Here is a 19693-nt window from a genome sequence, read left to right as displayed (position 1 = left end):
GCAGTCGGAAGTTTTGACTTCTAGACTGGATTCTGTAACTAAAGCTAAATTACTTTATAAAAGGAGAAAAATGGTACCATTCTGACGGGTTTGTGGTGAAGCTGAAATGAGATAGCCACATAAAGAACCATCACAATCCCTGACACACCGTGCGCCCTCAGTAAATGCCAGGTGAATTTTATTACACTGTGAAGTACTGATTTTCAAACAGGACTTGCACATGAAAGGTGAGCAGGGGGATTCCTTGCTCAAGCACCAGTACTCTGGGGTTGTACCCTTTGTTAGGCTCAACAGGTACTACCCAGTCCGCTTCCATCGTCCCCAGTCCCGGCTGCAGTCACGTAGTTGGCTGTCCAACTCCAAATATACACAAGACAGCCCAGGTCCAGCTCACAGCCAGTGCACTTCGCGCAGGCGCACAGTCCTGAGGCGGGCTGAAAGCCCAGGTGGGGCTCGGAGAAGAGGAAGCTCCGCCTCGCTTCCCGGTATTGGGCCAATAGGGTCGCTCGTCATGGTCGCAGACCTATGAGACGGGGCAGGGGGCGGGGCGGAGGGCGGAAGAAGTCGCTCTCACGTGAGTAAGGGGGTGGGGGGGCGGGGACAGGGCGGCTTGGGAGGCCCAGGCGGCGGAGCCTCCGGGACGGCGAGCGGCGGGCGGCGGAGGAGGAGACGGCAGGTCGGGTAGGGCCGCGTTTCCCCTCCTCCTCCTCCCACCCTCCTACCTACCAACCCCAGGGGTATTTTCCGACGGCCCCTGCGGGGAGCCAAGCTGTCTTCTCATCCCGCGGGGTCGGGCCAGTGGAGCTGCTCTCAGCTCCCTCGACGGGCCGAGTTCTGAGGGGAGCCGTGATTGGGGGGAGGGGGAACTGCGACGGAGGGGAGAGGGCGCATGCGCAGGCTGGGCCGCTCTGGGAGCCCCTGCCCAAACCGGTTCCCCCTGTCTGGGTGGGTGCCGGTCTTCTGAGTCTTGCGTTTTTGGCCCTCCCTCTGGTCCCCCAGCAAAGCCGGTTTGTGTCTTGACTTTAATGTTTTATGCTTGGTCCTATTTGGGAATCCAGCCGCTCCCCCCCGCCTCAGTTTCTCCCCATTGCTCACTAGGCCTGTATCTGTGACTTAAGCTAGCCTGGGCCTCAGGCTGTCCTGGGCTGCGCCTAAATTTCAAAGACTTGCTAGTTTTCACTGTCGCTTTGCCATCTCAGGTTGGTCTTTCAGTCTCATTTCCCCGTCTGCAATTAAAGCGTTCTTGGCATCCCAGTCTTCTCATCTCCTTGAAGCAGCTACCCCAGTACCTCATCGCTGTGTCTTTTGATTATCCGCACCCTTAGGGTTTTACGTGTTGAGCCAAAGGATAACCTCAAGACTTCCAGGAGTTCGCTGTCCATTGCCTGGTAGTACTTTGGTCTCTACTCTTCTGCATCCAGACTGTTTATCATCTGCTCCTGCGTTTCACGCATCTGCATACCTTTGGTTACTCGAGAATTCTTTTTTGGAAACAAATGTCCTAGGAGACCGTGTTAAGTGATCATGCTGCTAGTGTTCCCGCTACTAGTGCTCCGTTAGTTTTAAATCATGTTCCAACTTGAATTTGAGGTCTTTTGGCTTTCGTTGGCTTTTTATCAGGGAAAAAAACCTGTTAGGGACAGGGTTTCACAATTCCTTTTATATTTCCATTCACATGTATTTACAAACTTGTGCCTGGAGTAGTAAGTACACAGTAAGTGAGTTTCCAGCTGTTTTTGTTTCGGAAGCAAAAAACAAACAAACAAAAACAACAACGGAAGGTGAATGGAATTGTGTTTGTAACATTAAACTGATGTTTGAAAAGTAGTTGGGAAAAAAAGCTTAGGTACCAAGGAGGGCTCATCCAACTTTTTTTTAAACGAAGGACGTGTTGCCTTAGTTCAAGTTTGTATAAGGTGCTATTTAATATGTATTGAAGACTTAACTAGAGCTTACTTATGAAAACTGAAAATAGGGGCCGGGTGCGCTCACGCCTGTGATCCAGCATTTTAGGAGGTTGAGGCGGGTGGATCACAAGGTCAGGAGTTCGAGACCAGCCTGTCCAATATGGTGAAACCACGTCTCTACTGAAAATACAAAAATTAGACGGGCGTGGTGGCAGGCGCCTGTAGTCCCAGCTAATCGGGAGGCTGAGGCAACAGAATCGCTTGAACCCGGGAGGCAGAGGTTGCAGTGGGCCGATATTGTGCCATTGCACTCCAGCCTGAGCAACAGAGCGAGACTCCGTCTAAAAAAAAAACAAAAAAACAAAATAGGGAAGAGAAGTCTTTATAAATCTTCCTGTGTAGAGTTCACTTTGTATTAATAAAATTTCAATCCATGATTGATTTGTATGTATTGGTAACATTTAAAATTCATATGTAACTTTAATTCAAGATATTAACTCAGATTCATAATTAAAGTTGAAATATTAGTGGCGTGAGGTGATTCATGCTTGTAATCCCAACACTTTGGGAGTCTGAGGTGGGAGGACTACTTGAGTTGAGAAGTTAAAGACTGCAGTAAGCTATGATGGGTGCCACTGCACTCCAGCCTGGGTGACACAGCCAGTTCCCATCAAAAAATAAAAAAACAACAAAAAATCTGAGATATAGTCATGTTGTGGTGCACTTTCTTTCTTTCTTTTTTTTTTTTTGAGACTGAGTTGTGCTCTTGTTGCCCAGGCTGGAGTGATCTTGGCTCACTGCAACCTCCGCCTCCTGGGTTCAAGGAAATGATTCTCCTGGCTCAGCCTGGGATTACAGGCGTGTGCCACCACGCCTAGCTAATTTTTTGTATTTTTAGTAGAGACGGGGTTTCATCATGTTGGCCAGGCTGGTCTTGAACTCCTGACCTCAGGTGATCCACCTGCCTCAGCCTCCCAAAGTGCAGGGATTACAGGCGTGAGCCACTGCGCCCGGCCACACTTTCTTTTAATTGAGTGTTATGATTCAGTTTACAGTTAACGCATTGACATTAATAGGTATATATTTGTTTGGAAAGTTAACCTATCAGCTATGTGCATTTTGGCATTTTTGGCATAGTATTTTGTTTGCAGTTTATAAGTGTTGTAGTAATGTAGTGGGAACAGAGACACCTGTTTCCTACCTTTTCTGCTGCATATTGAGAGAACTGTATTATGCACTTTATCTACATGAGGGGCATGGTTTTCCACACAATTTATTAACTGAACTTTGTAGCCCAGCTTCTTTTAAAGAAGTCTGTTGGCTGGGCGCGGTGGCTCACGCCTGTAATCCCAGCACTTTGGGAGGCCAAGGCAGGCGGATCACAAGGTCAGGAGATCGAGACCATCCTGGCTAACACGGTGAAACCCCATCTCTACTAAAAATACAAAAAATTAGCCAGGCGTGGTGGCAGGTGCCTGTAGTCCCAGCTACTCGGGAGACTGAGGCAGGAGAATGGCGTGAACCCGGGAGGCAGAGCTTGCAGTGAGCCAAGATCGCACCACTGCACTCCAGCCTGGGCGACAGAGTGAGACTCCGTCTCAAAAAAAAAAAGAAGTTTTTGTTTTTTATTCAGTATATTTCCAGCTAAAGGAAAGCCTCCTTTGGAGGTCTCATTATTTCCCAGTAGTTTTAACAAGGAATCTTTGAATACAGGTTTCAGAAAATAGTTTAAATTGGTGCTACAGGTGAGTATCTTTGTAAAAACACTGGTTTGCTAAGGTTCTGACATAGGCTGCCCATAATGTTATCTTTGTAATTTCAATATAATCAGGTATCAGTAGACTTGTCAAGCATGTGGAATAAATGAATACAACACACTTTTTTTTTTTTTTTTTTTTTTTTAAAGAGATAGGGTCTTGTTCTCTTTCCCAGGCTGGAGTGCAGTAGTGCTGTCGTAGCTCACCTCAACCTTGAACTTCTGGGCACCAGTGATCCTCCTGCTTCAGCCTCCCAAGTAGCTAGGACTGCAGGCACATGCGACCACACCCAGTGAATTTTGCTATTGTTTGTAGAGACTGGGTTTCACTATGTGGCCCAGGCTGTTACCAAACACCTGGCCTCAAGCAATCCTCCCACTCTGGCCTCCCAACGTGACAACACTCTTAAATAATCTTTGTTTGTTTCTTTTTTTTTTCTTTTTTTGAAACGGAGTCTCACTCTGTCGCCCAGGCTGGAGTGTGGCGGCACGATATCAGCTCACTGCATCCTCCCAGGCTGGAGTGCAGTGGCGTGATCTCGGCTCACTGCAACCTCCACCTTCCGGGTTTAAGAGGTTCTCCTGCCTCAGCTTCCCGAGTAGCTGGGACTACAGGCGCGCGCCACCACACCCAGATAATTTTTTTTTTTTATTTTTAGTAGAGACGGGTTTTCACTATGTTGGCCAGGCTGGTCTCGAACTCCTGACCTCAGGTAATCCACCTGCCTCGGCCTCCCAAAATGATAGGATTACAAGAGAAAGCCACCGCACCCGGCCTAAATAATCTTTCTTAGCAAGACTATACTTCAGGGATCGTTCCTATAGTTTGTTAAATAATGTTTCTTGGAGATAGAACTCAAATATTTAAGAAGTGCTCATTTAAGGTACGTAAAGCAGAATTTGGCATGACATTTTGGTGCTTTGTATGTAGTTACCTTGTTTTACTGAGTTTACATAGTTAGATCCCAGTGAAAAAAAATTCGAGGCTCAGGACTTAATGCCCTTGGGTATGCCTGGAAAAACACCATGTATACATCATAGCTGTTGCTTTTTTTTTTTTTTTTTTTTTTTTTTTTAGCATAAACCGGTTACCTAGTCATCGCAACCACCCTCACCCCTCTGTTTTGTGTTGATCCTGAGATCATTATTCTTTAGAAACTTTGTAACAATATTGGATAGACGTTTAAGCTTACATTGTAACCATTCACGTTGACCCTAACAGCCTTGTTTCTCTTCATGTGCAGACTGACCAAATATGGAAGTGTGCAAGTCTTGAACACATTAGTTTATAGAATGTGGCCTGAAAGTTTCCCTCCTCTTTCCAAATCAACCATAATATTCTGAGGTACTCAGTGAGAATTTTTTGAAGATTGTTTTCTATCAGACTTTTCCCCCTAAATCCCTTTTTCTGATCACTATACAGTGAAATAAAGCCCTAAACCTACTTTTAAGCTCCTGCCTGACATTAAATAGTATGTATGTATTATCTTGGTTGTAAAGTATGAGAAATATATCTTCTTAATTGTGTACCTCTCCAAGAATTAATGCATAGTTGTTATGTATTTCCTGTTAAGGTTGCATCAGCATTTGTGTTATAAACTACTACTTGGGTTCTGTAAGTCTTTGTGGAAATAAATTTTTCTCTGTACTTAAATCTGGCATTTCTGAAGGTACATTAGCAAGTGAGTTTCTGTGGTAACTTTAACATAATGTTACTAAGTCAAACTTTAACAACAATTTGACTGTTTTAAAACTTTCTCCCTTTTTCCCTTATTTATGCATTTTGGTAACTAACCAACAACCTATGGTTTATAATTTTGTTTTCCATTTTCTGAGGATGATCTTTTATCAGTTAAGGAAATGATATGCAGAATCCTTTGGGAATATATTTTATTTTTTAAGACTACTAAAGTGCAGTAGTGAGAACGGGGAAAAGAGTAGAACAAGGAGTTTGTTCTGTAACTGACTGAACAATCGAGATAACTCACTGTCTTTGGACCAGCTTTGGGAGTATATTTTAACTATCATGAAGGATAATACGAGATAGCATACTGGAAGGCACAGAAAACACATATCTTCTGCCAAACATTCATGGTTTGCCTACATGCATTCCCCTGAAAATCAAACAGGTCATAGAAAAGACAAATTATATTTCTGCATTTATCTTAGACTTTGATCATCTGTTGAATGATTTGCCTGCTTAGTTTTAAATTCATGTAGATTAAAGAGAAGTGAATAATGCATTTTAGATCTGAATGTAAACAGATGCATATTCTAAGTGGAATAGATTCATTTTCTTTATTGTAGATGAGAAGGAACTATATTGTCTAATTTCCTAAAAAGAGGAAAAGTCTTTGACTAACCCTGCGTTGCTTAAAAATACTCATATTTTTACATTTATTAAATGCTAATGTAAATTATACTGTAGAAATCTGAACAGTTTTTAAAATCTGTACTAGCAAGGTCAGGAATATAATCTGACCTTGTGAATGAGTAGTACATTAACATTAAGCTAACTTTCCCTGTGTTCCCAGGGATAGCTTCTATTGTGGACGTGGAATCCAAATAACAATTTAAATATTTAGTTTCACAGATATTGTGTTGAAATGGCATTAAGCCAGCATATGTAGAGTTCTGGAAAAAATTAAAGTGTGTTTCCTGAAATATCCATGGGAACATGAGAAAACCATTGGCAAGATTTTTTTCAGGTGTCAGCATTATCACACTCATAATTAACAGAGTTAAATGAACTCTGTTTTATGCACATTTCATCCCTACTTGTTACCTCTTGTACCTTTCATTAGAAGTATGAAGTATCAAGATATAGTGGGGAGAGTATGAACTTTGGGGTGAGAAAGACATGGATATCCCAAGTCTCTGAGAAGGAGTGATTAAGTAGCTTATCCTCAGAAACTCCATTTTTAAACATGGAGCTACTTACGTCTACCTCATGGAACTGTAATGGAAAACACCTGATATCCCCCCTAAAGACCCTATAAAGTTATAATTATTTTGAAACTTACTTTTATTGAAGGATAAATGTGGTATACATACATTGAAATATTATTCAGCCTTAGGGAAATTGTGACACATGCTACAATATGAATAAACCTTGAAGACTTATACTAAATGAAATAAACCAGTTATAAAATGATAAATATTGTGTAATTCCACTGCTTATATGATACACCTAGAGTAGTCAATTTCTTAGAGATGGAAAGTAGAATAGCGGTTTTTGGAGGAGGAAGAGAATAGGGAATTAGTGTTAATGGGCACAGAGTTAAGAAAGGAAATGTTCCAAGGATAGATGATGGTGATGGTTGCATGACAATGTAAATGTATTTAATGACACAAAATTGTACACTTCCGTGGCTAAGATGGTAATGTTTGTGTTATTACTTAACCACAATGCAAAAAGATTACAACTTATAAAAAAGATTTTTTAAAGTTTTATTTTGTTTTACAATTTCCTGTATTTGTTTAATTCCGATATCTTTTTTAGTTAATGTAGAACTGAACTAAAAGTGATTTAATAGTTTAAAGAAGTGAATTGTCACAGTTATGGTAGGCTCAAATTTGCCTAAGCGTGAGTTTTACATAAGCTAGTTTTTCTTGCCTTTAAGTGCAGGTAGGCCCAAGATGATTGTTTTGATTCTTTTGGTTTTGGTTTTGGTTTTTTAACCTAACCTGAAATTAATCAGAAAGCTTAAATTATTATGATTCTCTTAGCTCACTAAAATAATTCAAAGAAATAGCCTCAAAATTCAGAGTCAGAATGAAAACAAAGACATCTATTGTTTAGCAGTTAGTAGTGGTGGAAAGGAATTTATTTTTATAAAGAAGGGATGGTGTTCCATTGAGTTTTGTTTGATTTGTCCCACCCTTTCCAGGGATAGGCTGTGTGAAATTCATGTGAAAACCAGTGCAGTGAAACAAAGTTCAGAGCCAGGAAAACACACACACACACACACACACACACACACAAACTGAGACTAATGCAATGTGATTTTTTATAGCTTCTTTGTACCCTGCTTGTTTAATTTTAAAGAGCTACAAACCCACAGGAATTATCCTGCTACAGCATCTTTCAGACTTGATTCTTTTGTTGCATCCTGTCTTGTTCTTTTTCTAAACAGAGAGTAAACTCACCAGATTTGTGTTTTAGAAGGGTACAACTGGGAGCAGCATAGAGGATGGATTGGAATGGGGAGAGGATGGAGATAGGGACATCGAGAGGGAGAGAGATGCAATCCAGAAAAGAACAGAGACACCTAGATACTTGGGTTTGGATCAAGTTCCACAATTTTCTCTCTGAACTTAAGCGAGTTACTCAGCCTGCCCAAGCCTTAGTTTGTCTGTCATATGAACTTAATACCCATCTGGCAAGGTGTGAAGATTAGTAATAATGCAAGTAAAACTTGTTCGTACCATGTTGGGCATATAATTGACACTCAAGAAGTAATAAGTATTGTTTTCTCTTTTGATTTAGCAAGATGATTTAGTCATCTTGCTTAAGATTCCCTAAAGCTGTACCCATTTTTTCACTGGTTGAGCAACAAAAATGATGGGGATTGGGAGGGAAGTGGTTAGTGTTTGGTCCAAAGGGAACCCAAGGTATATTTTTTGTGACTGTGTTAACTGTTTTTTGGTCATGACAGTTGGGGATTTGATGAAGAGTCAGTCAGGTACACTCAAGGTTAGTTTTTTTTTTTTAAGTCTGTTCATTTTAGTCTTCATCCATGTCCACATCCCCAGTACATGCATGTAGAGTAGCATGTTTGTCGTTTGTTTTCCTCATATTACTTAGACCCTACTAGTTAAACAGCCATGAAGTATATTCAACCAACCAAATTTATTGAACACTGCCCGTAAGTAAGGAAATGAAATTACTAAGAGTAAAACATAAGACCCCTGTCCACAAGTAGTTTGGGGGACTCTTTGTGCCCATTATACTGCCAGCATTTGACGTGGTGGTTTATACTCAGTAATTGCTTCTGGAATGAATGGATTGATCAATATAGTGGAGTAGAAAAGAAGCGTTGGGCTAGGTGCGGTGGCTCACGCTTGTAATCCCAGCACTTGGGGAGGCTGAGGCAGGTGGATCATTTGAGGTCAGGAGTTTGAGACCAGCTTGGTCAACATGGTGAAACTTCATCTCTACTAAAAATACAAAAATTATGGCTGGCTGCGGTGGCTCACACCTGTAATCCCAGCACTTTGGGAGGCCTAGGTGGGTGGATTACCCGAGGTCAGGAGTTTGAGACCAGCCTGGCCAACGTGGCGAAACCCCGTCTGTGCTAAAAATATAAAAATTAGCCAGGTGTGGTGGCGGGCACCTGTAATCCCGGCTACTTGGGAGCCTGAGGCAGGAAAATCGCTTGAACCCGGGAGGCGGAGGTTACAGTGAGCTGAGATCACGCCATTACACTCCAACCTGGGCAACAAGAGTGAAACTCCATCTCAAAAACAACAATAACAAAACAAAAACAAAAATTAGCTGGGCGTGGTGGTGCATGCCTGTAATCCCAGCTATTCAGGAGGCTAAGGCAGGAGAATCGCTTGAACTCTGGAGGCAGAGGTTGCAGTGAGCCAAGATCATACCGCTGCATCCAGCCTGGGTGACAAGGCAAGACTCTGTCTCAAAAAAAAAAAAAAAAGGAAAAAGAAAAAAAGTGTTGATATTATTTTACTGTGTGGTAAATGCTATAATTCTGTGATGAACTAAAAAACAAAAAGCCTGAGGAGCCCTAGAAGACAATAACACTGCAGAAGGGAAAGGGGGAGGTTGAATACTTGATTGTATCACTAGGTTGCTGTTGGTGGAGAAAGGCTGATTGGGGAAACAAAAACACATTCCCAGCTGAGCAAGCAACATATGAAAAGGCTTGAAAGCATTAAAATGCATGACATATTTGTGTATATAGTATGGTGTGACAGAAGAAGATAAGACTAGAATGGAAATTGGCTCCAGATTTTGAAGAACTAAATAATATAAGGATTTTGGATTTTATTGTATTTTCAGTCAGGAGCAATAAATAGTTTTGAGGAAAGGGGAGGTATGGGATATATGATCAGATCTAAGTTTTAGAAATTAACTTTGGGGGCTAAATAATCAATGACTAGGAAGAGTCTAGAATGAAAGACTTGTTATAGCCAGGTTGAAAGAGAATAAAATACAAGTCAATGACATGAGGGATAGTGAAGAAGGAATATATTTGGGATATGTTTTAGAACTAAAATCCATTATTCCAAGGGAGGGTAAGAAAAGGAGGAGTCAAGATTTGTTTTGGTTTGGTGTCTTGTGCTTTTTTTTCTTTTTCTTTTTCTTTTTCTTTCTTTCTTTGTTTTTTTTTTTTTTGTTTTTTTTTTTGATGTTGTTTTGAATCTGTGGCTGTTAACCAGGACAGAGAATCTAGAAAGAAGAATCTGCTGACGCGTGGGGATTAAATGGTTTAGTTTTGCAAGGAATTGGTTTTGAGATGACCATAGGACGCATATAGTAGAGCCCTGCTGTGTATTCTCATAACACCCTTTACACACCTCTGTTATAACAAGCACTATATTATAATTACCTGTTTACTAGTCTGTTTTCTCTACCACTGTAAGCCTGTCAAAGGTAAGGAGTGTCTTTTATTCCTCACCATAATTCTATACCTGGTGTCTGGCACATATCAGACTCTGCTACTGAATAGAAGAAAAAGAAAATATAACACAAATACCCATGTGGAATTCAAGAGAAAAGACAGTGCTAGTGTTATCAGCATACAATAGAAAGCTGTAACCATGTTAGCTAATGAGATAGCCAGTGAAAAGAAGGAGGATGATGTGATTTTAAAAATAGAAGAAAAGGAACCTAAATCGGAACTAAGAAAAGATAGTGGTAGAAAATGGATGCAAAAGCATAAGAGTTTCAGAATAAGAAAATGGCCAGCATTTTCATTTACTTCAGCAGGTGGAAGTAAGAAATAATTCTTTGGGTTGTGAAATTTTGTAGTATTGATGGTTTTTAAGGGGTTCAGTGAAAGTGAGAAGTAACGGGGTGCTACTTTTGAGAGGGACTGTTTAGAACAGTGGGGAGTTCCATTGAAGTGGTAGAGGTGGAGGCATTAATACTACTCTTTCAAGAAGAAAATCTCAAGAAAACCAAAGAAATAAAGGTTAACCAAGCTTTGGATGAGGCACTAGCACGTTTTGTCTCAAGCATGTCAGGTTCAATTATTAGTATCACCCACACCTCTTATTAAGCTAGGTAGGTCACTTACTGGGAGGTGGTTTTGCCTCTGCTAATTGCACATTAGCAAATCCATGCCACTGCATGTCACTGTTACTTCTCAGATGTTAGTTAACCAGAAACAATACAAATATCTGATAGTACTCTGTCTCAAAAAAAAAAAAAGTTGAAGTTTTTAAAAAAGTAAACACTGATTGTTCAAGAACCGACTGCCTTTGAAGGACTCTTAAAAGAGGTTTTATCATGGCCAGTTCTTTCCATTTCACTCTGTTAACTACAGTGCTTAAGAGGAGATTGAGAATGAATGTGAATTTTTTTTTTTTTTTTTTTTTTTTGAGACGGGGTCTCACTCTGTCACTTAGGCTGGAGCGCAGTGGCTCCATCATAGTTCACTGCAGCCTAGAACCCCTGGACTCAAGCAGTCCTCTGGCTCAGCTTCCCAAGTAGCTGGCACTACAGGCACACACCACCACACTTGACTAATTTTTAAATATCTTATTTTAGAGATGGGATCTAACTATATTGCCCAGGCTGGTCTTGAAATCTTGGCCTTAAACGACCCTCCCACCTCAGCCTCTCAAGTTTTTGGGATAATAGGCATGAGCCACTGCTCCTGGCTAATTGTGAATCTTTATTTAGCAATATGGAGATGCATTTTATGCTGGGGTACATAATTGAGCATAGAATTGGCACTTACGGCACAGAGCAGTGACTGTAGGCAAAAAGTTCATGGAGTTTTGGTATACGGGACTAATTTGCAATAAAAATCTGTAGTGATCTTTAATGTCTTTGTAAGAATAAAAGTAGTGAAAGAGTAGCTATAATGAAAATAAAGCATAATTGAACTTTTAGGTGTGATGGAAGAGGCTGTATAAGTGAACATAATTGTCTGTCACATCAAGTGACTTGACTTTTTTAAAAGAGAGGTAAGGCTGGGTACGGCAGTTTATGCCTGTAATCCCAGCACTTTGGGTGGCTGAGAATTTTTTTTTTAATTTTTTATTTTTTTATTTTTATTTTTTGAGACAGAGTCTCGCTCTGTCGCCCAGGCTGGAGTGCAGTGGCGCGATATTGGCTCACTGCAAGCTCTGCCTCCTGGGTTCATGCCATTCTTCTGCCTCAGCCTCCCGAGTAGCTGGGACTACAGGCGCCTGCCCCCATGCCTGGCTAATTTTTTTTTCTGTTTTGTATTTTGAGTAGAGACGGGGTTTCACCGTGTTAGCCAGGATGGTCTTGATCTCCTGATCTCGTGATCTGCCCGCCTCGGCCTCCCAAAGTGCTGGGATTACAGATGTGAGTCACTGTGCCTGGCTGATAAATTTTTTAAAAAAATTACCTGGGCGTGGTGGCACACACTTGTGGTCCTAGCTACTCAGGAGGTGGAGGTAGGAGGATCACCTGAGCCCGGGAGTTTGAGGCTGCAGTGAGCTAGGATCACACTACCACATTCCAGCCTGGGCGACAGAGCAAGACCCTGTCTCAAAAGTAAAAGCATCCTTGAACTTGCATCCACCAACCTGCCCTGTTGGTAATTGGACTTGTTATAAGGATCTAGGCTCATCACTTCTATAAAAGGAGGAGACAAACTGTGAGTGCTTACCTACCAAATACCAGGCTATTCATATGTATCTTATTTCAAATGGATAATAATCCTTATTCTATCTGTTTTACAGAATTGTTAGGATGATAAAATGAGATACAAATGTGTACATTTTATTCCTTTCTGTGATACATAAAGGATATTTATTCAAAGTACTATTTTGCTTTTATTTAGATATTAACAACTTAGAATGTGAAATGAGGAAATTAATTTATTTTTTTTTTCCTCAGTAATGTGTTTCCCGACTAACAATCAAATTAACTCATACAGGCACTGTAGACATAAGCCAAGAAGTAGAGATAGTATAAGTATTTTAATTTGGATTACTTAAATCAGTTAATAACTGTTAAATTTTTTTGAATTTGAAATTAGTTTTTGAAAAGCTGTAACTATTGGGTGCTTATAATGTTCTTTGTGTATTGTTAAATGTTTTATGTATAGTCCTTAGTAATTTATACAGTAGCTCTATGAGATTGATAGTATAACATTACCTCTATGGAAACTGAGGCTCAGTGTGACAAGCTCATACTATTAGTAGTAGAACCAGTATCTTTTTTTTTTTTGAGACAGAGTCTTGCTCTGTTGCCAGGCTGGAGTGCAATGGCACAATCTCGGCTCACTGCAAGCTCTGCCTCCCGGGTTCAAGCAATTCTCTTGCCTCAGCCTCCCGAGTAGCTGGGACTACAGGCGTGCGCCACCATGCCCAGCTAATTTTTATATTTTAGTAGAGACGAGGTTTCACTGTGTTGGCCAGGATGGTCTCGATCTCTTGACCTCGTGATCCACCCGCCTTGACCTCCCAAAGTGCTGGGATTATAGGCGTGAGCCACTGCGCCCGCCCGGAACCAGTATTTTAACTTAGGTTTTTCTTAACTCCTAATTGTGTGCTTCAGCATCACAAATATGACCTCTGTTCTTTTTGTCAATTTATAAAAGGTGGCCTTACTTTTTCCTTGGGTGGCTCTTGCTCCTTTCCATCTTTATTTGCTATTTATCCTACTTCTTTAACAAATAGTTGAGCACCTGCTATGTGCCAGGCATTATTACAGGTGCTAGGGGTCCAACACTTAATCAGACATAAAAAAGCCTGCCTTCATGAACCTTAGGTTCTAGTTTACATTATACTTAAATTACCAAAATATATGTCAAGCAGTTATAGGTTCTATGGAGAAGCAGGGTGGCAGTGCAGGGCGTTGGAGGGAGGAATTTTGGTACTTTATTGTCAATGGGAATTAGAATTAAAGTCTGAAGGATGAAGAATTAGAGTAAGGGACTTTGTATGGTAACTGATGTAAGTAGGGATTAAAAAGAAATCCCTTATGGTCTTGAGACAGAGGTTGTGAATCTCTAGAATTTGCCAGAAGTGCAGCAAGTTCTGGGGTACCTCTTCATTGTGGAGGCCAGGGAATGGGTGGTTTTATCTATGTTTGTGGAGCTGGTGGACTACTCCCTCTTCACTTCTGTCCATGGAGGCCAGAGAAAAGGAATCTTATTGTATAATTTTTCCTTTACTACTTAGTGTTTTGATAAACCTCATTCCTGCTGAGTGATTCAGTTACTTTCAGTTGCCAAAACAAATAATAAAGTATTTTATAAAGTGTATTTCCCTATCACCTTCTCAAAGAAAGTAGGTGGAACTTTGAGCTTGCCAAATCTTCTCAGTTCCTTAGTGTAATTACCAAAGTACATTGTTTTTGAGTCCAGAGTAGTAGTATACAAAGTTGTTAGTGTCTGAGACCAGAGCTTTAGACCACTTTCCCAGGCCCTCTGCCATCCAACTGGTAATCACATTATAAAAGATGGATAAAAGACTTAATTGATTGAGCATGAAAACTTCTCTTGAAGTACAAATTCTAAAAAAAAGATAAAGACTCCTTTACCCAATACTGAGTGTTTTGGGACAAGGCCCAAATTTGTGGCATTAGAAAAGCTTCATAATCGAGTGGTATAGCCTTTTGGAGTCAGATAACTGGGTTTAATTTTTGACTTTGACTCTAACCACATTACATCGAACAAGTTACACCATCTCTCTAAGACTTAATTTCCTCATTTTTGAAATAGAGATGTGACAATTAAATTAAAAGGCACTCACCGTTAAATTGTAAAACAACATAATAGATGCTGTAGAAAAATCAAATGTAAAATGCTGTAGGAACAGATATAAGGGAAACAGTTCTTTGGATTCTGGGGTGAGAACGGGCAAGTGGACTGAGAAGACTACTAAGAGAGGGAGATTTTTACATCATGAGTAATGAGTTGGAGTTGACCAAGTACAAAAGTGAGGAAACCACTTCAGGAAGAGAATCCTGTGAGGGCAAATATCTAAAGGAATAAAGTGTATTTCCTTAGCAAAGGTCTAAGTTAGTCCTTCTCCCAACATGTTCCCATAATTTTCTTTACCCTAAATCAGTACTTATTAGGTACGATTTGCTTCTGTTCTCTACTAAACTATAAACTTTGGGGCAAGGTTCTATTTTCTTTTGTTTATCATAGCTTACTCTTTGTACATTAACTACTCAATAAGTGTTCAATGAATGGATTAAGTGAATCATTTTTCTTTGAATTTTTCAAAAGTACAATTTGAAATGTTTTTGAATGCCATACTATGTATTTAGATTTGGTCTTATGAAATGCAGATGTGTAATAGCTGTTAAGCAGGGGAATTAGTTTAAATAAAAGGCAGCAGAGAGTCCAGGCTTCTAGCCTTAGCTGTGCCATTAACTGGTTAAATGACCTTACTTCTCTTGGGGTTGCCATTTCTTTATCTAACAGTATTGATTTGTAAGTTTTTTTTTTTTTCCTACTTTTTACTCTGCCATCAACTTGATTTTAGATTTCTAAGTTTTCTTCCAACTATAATACTCAGGGATTGTGTAGTTTCTCCTGCCAGATGTTTATATGTGGGCCTTTTAGGGGAAAATTGTGTTTGACACATGGTGTATGCTCCATAAATATATAGTCAATGATTAAAAATCCAAAGCATAAATCAGGACTTCTCAGTCAGAGAAATTAAACAGATTTTTAGAACCTTACGTCTTTGAGGTACTAGATGAACATGGAGCCATAGCTACTTTTGTTAATGAGTATAACGTTATATCGTTTTGTTGATGTTCCCTACAACCAAATGAAACATTGCCACAAAGTTTGCAGAACTAGGTTTTAAAATGATGGTGAGTTTAAGTTTCATTCCAAGACTCAATAAATAATTGAATGAATTTTCATAAGTGACACATATTTATACTTTTTGCTGGGAATTTTTGGTATGAAACCCTTATTTGGGTAATGTTCATATTGAGCTGAGTTCTAAGAAACTGTGGTGTGGGAAGATGCAGTTTTTAATGAACTTCTCCTTTCTTGCTTTGTAAGGTATTTCCCAGCTCTAGAGTTTATGCTAAAGTTTAACTGCCTTGAATTTTTCCTGTTGGCTGTTAATATGAAATTTGGCCTGTTAAAACCATGTTAATATTTTAAATTTAAGTATCAATAATGCTAGGAAAACCTTATTGTGCCCTCACAATAACTAAGTGCTTTCCATTTCATTTACATGTACAACTTTAAAAATTAGACGGTAGGCCGAGGCCGGCGGATCACGAGGTCAGGAGATCAAGACCATCCTGGCTAACACGGTGAAACCTCGTCTCTACGAAAAATACAAAAAATTAGCCGGGCGTGGTGGCGGGCGCCTGTAGTCCTAGCTACTCAGGAGGCTGAGGCAGGAGAATGGCGTGAACTCAGGAGGCGGGGCTTGCAGTGAGCCGAGATCCCGCCACGGCACTCCAGCCTGGGCGACAGAGTGAGACTCCATCTCAAAAAAAAAAAAAAAAAAAAAATCAGAGGGTAGAAAACAGAAGGCTAATACTTATATATTTTTGGAGGCTAAGACTTGAATTGCAACTTAGCCCAAAGAAATCACTGTAAGTAGTTAGGGTTATCCTGAAGGGAATATGTTTTATTTATTTTTTTGAAGTCTGAAATATCTTGGTCTTGAATAGCATGAAATTCCCTTAATATCTGGAATTAAAAAAAACCCTAAGCTATAAGTAGTGGAAGTCTTAGGAAAATATTTTTGAAGCATTTAAAAAAAAATTCCGAATATGTTGTGTAAGAAGTACAGTGTAATTGAATATCTGGCAGACATTCTATATGAGTATCTTTATGGTTTTTGTTTTTCAGGCATTAAAAAATATTTAATCATTCATGTGTTGAGACTCATTCTTGAGTTATGGATGACAAGGCTTCTGTTGGAAAAATCAGTGTCTCTTCAGACTCAGTATCTACTCTTAATAGTGAAGATTTTGTCTTGGTTTCCAGGCAAGGAGATGAGACACCATCTACAAATAATGGAAGTGATGATGAGAAAACAGGACTCAAGGTAAAACTCCCTAACCTAAGATTGTTTTGCTTAGCTTTTCTAAGCCCATTGCAAAACTTGGCCTTAACAGAAAACAGATATGGGAGGAAAGTGAGAACATGGAAGTAATATACTTCTTTTTCTTTAAAGAATTTTATTTGCACTTAGTGAGAAGTTTGTATTTGATTAAAGATTTTCACTCTGATTAGCTTTTCCTAAATTTTTCAATACCTCTAAGTGTCAAAACTAGTGGTTATAGTATAAACATTTGTCATTTTAGTATTGTTTTCACTTTTCCATTGAATTACAAGTACTTGTTTTGTTTGGTCCTGGTTTACATAATGTAAGGGCACTGGCAGGTCAAAGATGCTATTTACGAAAATGCGTTTTAGGATTATTGAAACAACTTTAAATACCTGGCCATTTTTTTTTTTATAATTTCTCAGCCACTATTACTTATTTTCCAATGCCCTATTATTGTTCTACTCTTTATTGATATAAATAAAAACAGATTATCTGTTAAAGTTGTCATTTAAAATATAAGTAGCTTTAAAAATGTTTTAATTCCTGTTAACATCTTTTCTTGCAACAAATGTTTACTGAGTAATGACTATATGCCAATTATTGTTCTAAGTACTGGGGATATAGTGGTGAACAACACAGGCAAAACTCCCTGCCCTTCTAGAGCTTTAATTCTAATGGGGGAAATAGACTCTAAGCAAATAAGAAAATAAATATATCAAGTAAATTTAGGTGCTGTGAAGAATAACAAAACAGGATATGTGGATAAACAGTGAACAACGTTATGATTGTTCCTTGACTTTTAAAAATTTTTGTCAAAATGAGAATACTTGGACACAGGATGGGGAACATCACACACAGGGGCCTGTCGTGGGGTGGGGGGAGCAGGGAGGGATAGCATTAGGAGAAATACCTAATGTAAACGACAAGTTAATGGGTGCAGCATACCAATGTGGCACATGTATACATATGTAACAAACCTGCACATTGTGAACATATACCCTAGAACCTAAAGTATAATTAAAAAAAATTTTTTTTGTCAAAATTTTGAAAACTTGCCAGGTGTTGTGGCTCACACCTATAATCCCAACGCTTTGGGAGGCCTTGGCAAATGAATCACTTGAGCCTAGGAGTTGGAGACCAGCCTGGGGAACATGGCAAAACCCCATTTCTACAAAAGTCTAAAAAATTAGCCAGGTGTGGTGGCACACACCTTTAGTCCCCACTACTTGGGAGGCTTAAGTGGGAGGACCGATTGAGGCCAGGAGGTGGAGGCTGCAGTGAACCATGATCACACCACTGCACTTCAGCCCAGGTGTCAGAGTGAGATCCTGTCTCAAAAAAGAAAAAACCCTTACTCTTACTCATAAATATATAGAGGAATAAATAAAAAACAGTAAAACTTAAAAAAATTAATAAGAGTGAATGACAGGTGCTTTTTTAGAGAAGGTCTTGAGATGACATTTGAGGTGAGGCCCAAATGAAGTGAGGAGGAAGGCCATGGAAAAATCTGGGAAAAGAGCTTTCCAGTTAGAGCAGCAAATAGACCATGAGGAGAACCACCCTTGCTAGGACAGGGGTTGGAGCAGAGTGAACAAAGTAAAAAGCAGTAAAGGATGAGATCCAATAGTGGGCATGGGCTGGATTGTGTAGAACCCTGTGGAGCTTAGTAGAAAGTGTGGGGCTTTGCAAAAAAAAAAAAAAAAAAAAAAAAAAGAGTGGAAATTTTGGAGAGTTTTGAATGGGATCATGATCTAATTTATATTTTTAAAAGCTCACTGGTTAAGAGGGACTTGTAGGATGACAGCATGTTCTACTCCTCAGCAGAACTGGTGACAATTACGAAAATAAAACATTTAAGGTCTCTGAAAGTGTTTTAAAGGAAATACAGCAAATGAAAAAACATTTATTCAAGAAAATTTATAAAATTTGGTCAGAGGGGCAAGAACCTGTTATTGGTAACAAGACCTGCCCTTTCCTTACCCTATCCCAGCTGAGAGAGATGGTAACTCTTCTCCATATTGGTGCAGTGAAGAAGACAAGAATCCCTGTCCCCCACCAGCTCCCATTCTGGGCTATCTTCCAAAGCAGGAGCAAGATATCAGTATTTCTCATCCTGCTTCCCCATGCCTGTTTCTGGCCAAGTGTGACTAAGAGTTGGGGGCCTTGTTTTTCTGCCCAGACCCTGCTCCTGGGACAGAGGCTTTACTTTGGGCAGAGCAACTAACCCTGGGGTGTCACTCAGTGACACACAGTGTGTCATTGTCTCTACTTCCAGCTCCAAAGCCATGTCTCAGAGATTTTACCTTCAGGGAAAAGTTGGCCTTAAAGCAGCCTTCTTAAAGGAATGGGCTTCATTCACGACAGAGTATAGAAAAGTTTAAGCCTAAGGTTACTCTAAAAAATAGTGGCGGTTGTGGTGAAAAGTAATTGGGGAAGATTGGTAGATTGATGGGACATTTAGGCTTGACTATAGATGTGCTCATTTGCCTGAGGAAACTAGGGAAAGACACAGCTGGGAGATCACCAAGGGTCAAAACATATCTCAACCCTTGACCTCTGAAACTTTCACTTCAAAGATACCCAAGTTTGATTGACTTAGACTATGGAACAGTTTATACTGTAGTGCATTGTTGAAATCATTACAGCAATCAGACAGCAATTAGTGTAATTTAACAAGCTAGTTGTGGTCAGAGAAACCAAGAGTCAGCGAGAGCCCTGCCCAAGCCACTCTCATCCCAAGGTGACAGTGAGCAATCTCAAGTCTGAGCTCCCTGAGGAGCAACTCCAGAGGCTTAACACTAGACAATGGAATCTACAAAAATCA

At 39.9% G+C, this 19693-nt stretch overlaps 1 protein-coding gene across 20 annotated transcripts in view; it reads left to right on the top strand.

The window, feature by feature from the left end:
* Positions 1-580: 580 nt before the first annotated feature.
* RABGAP1 (RAB GTPase activating protein 1) overlaps positions 581-19693 on the top strand; it is a 166154-nt gene continuing 147041 nt past the window's right edge. For 2 of the 20 annotated variants that reach the window (XM_055117634.2, XM_063594219.1), the window contains exons 1-3: positions 609-676; positions 4908-5008; positions 16668-16866. In XM_055117634.2, the coding sequence (XP_054973609.1) occupies positions 16717-16866 (150 nt within the window). In that variant the 5' untranslated portion in view covers positions 609-676; positions 4908-5008; positions 16668-16716. Of the gene's footprint in view, positions 682-4907; positions 5009-5179; positions 16409-16667; positions 16867-19693 lie in introns of those variants that run through there. The other 18 variants (XM_055117637.1, XM_055117631.1, XM_034929003.3 and 15 more) reach the window with 15 other exon arrangements.

Source organism: Pan paniscus, chromosome 11 (assembly GCF_029289425.2).
Source record: "Pan paniscus chromosome 11, NHGRI_mPanPan1-v2.0_pri, whole genome shotgun sequence".
Classification (NCBI taxonomy): Eukaryota; Metazoa; Chordata; class Mammalia; order Primates; family Hominidae; genus Pan; species Pan paniscus.
The sequence above is the reverse complement of the archived record's forward strand: the minus strand, read 5'-3'. Positions and strand labels throughout refer to the sequence as shown.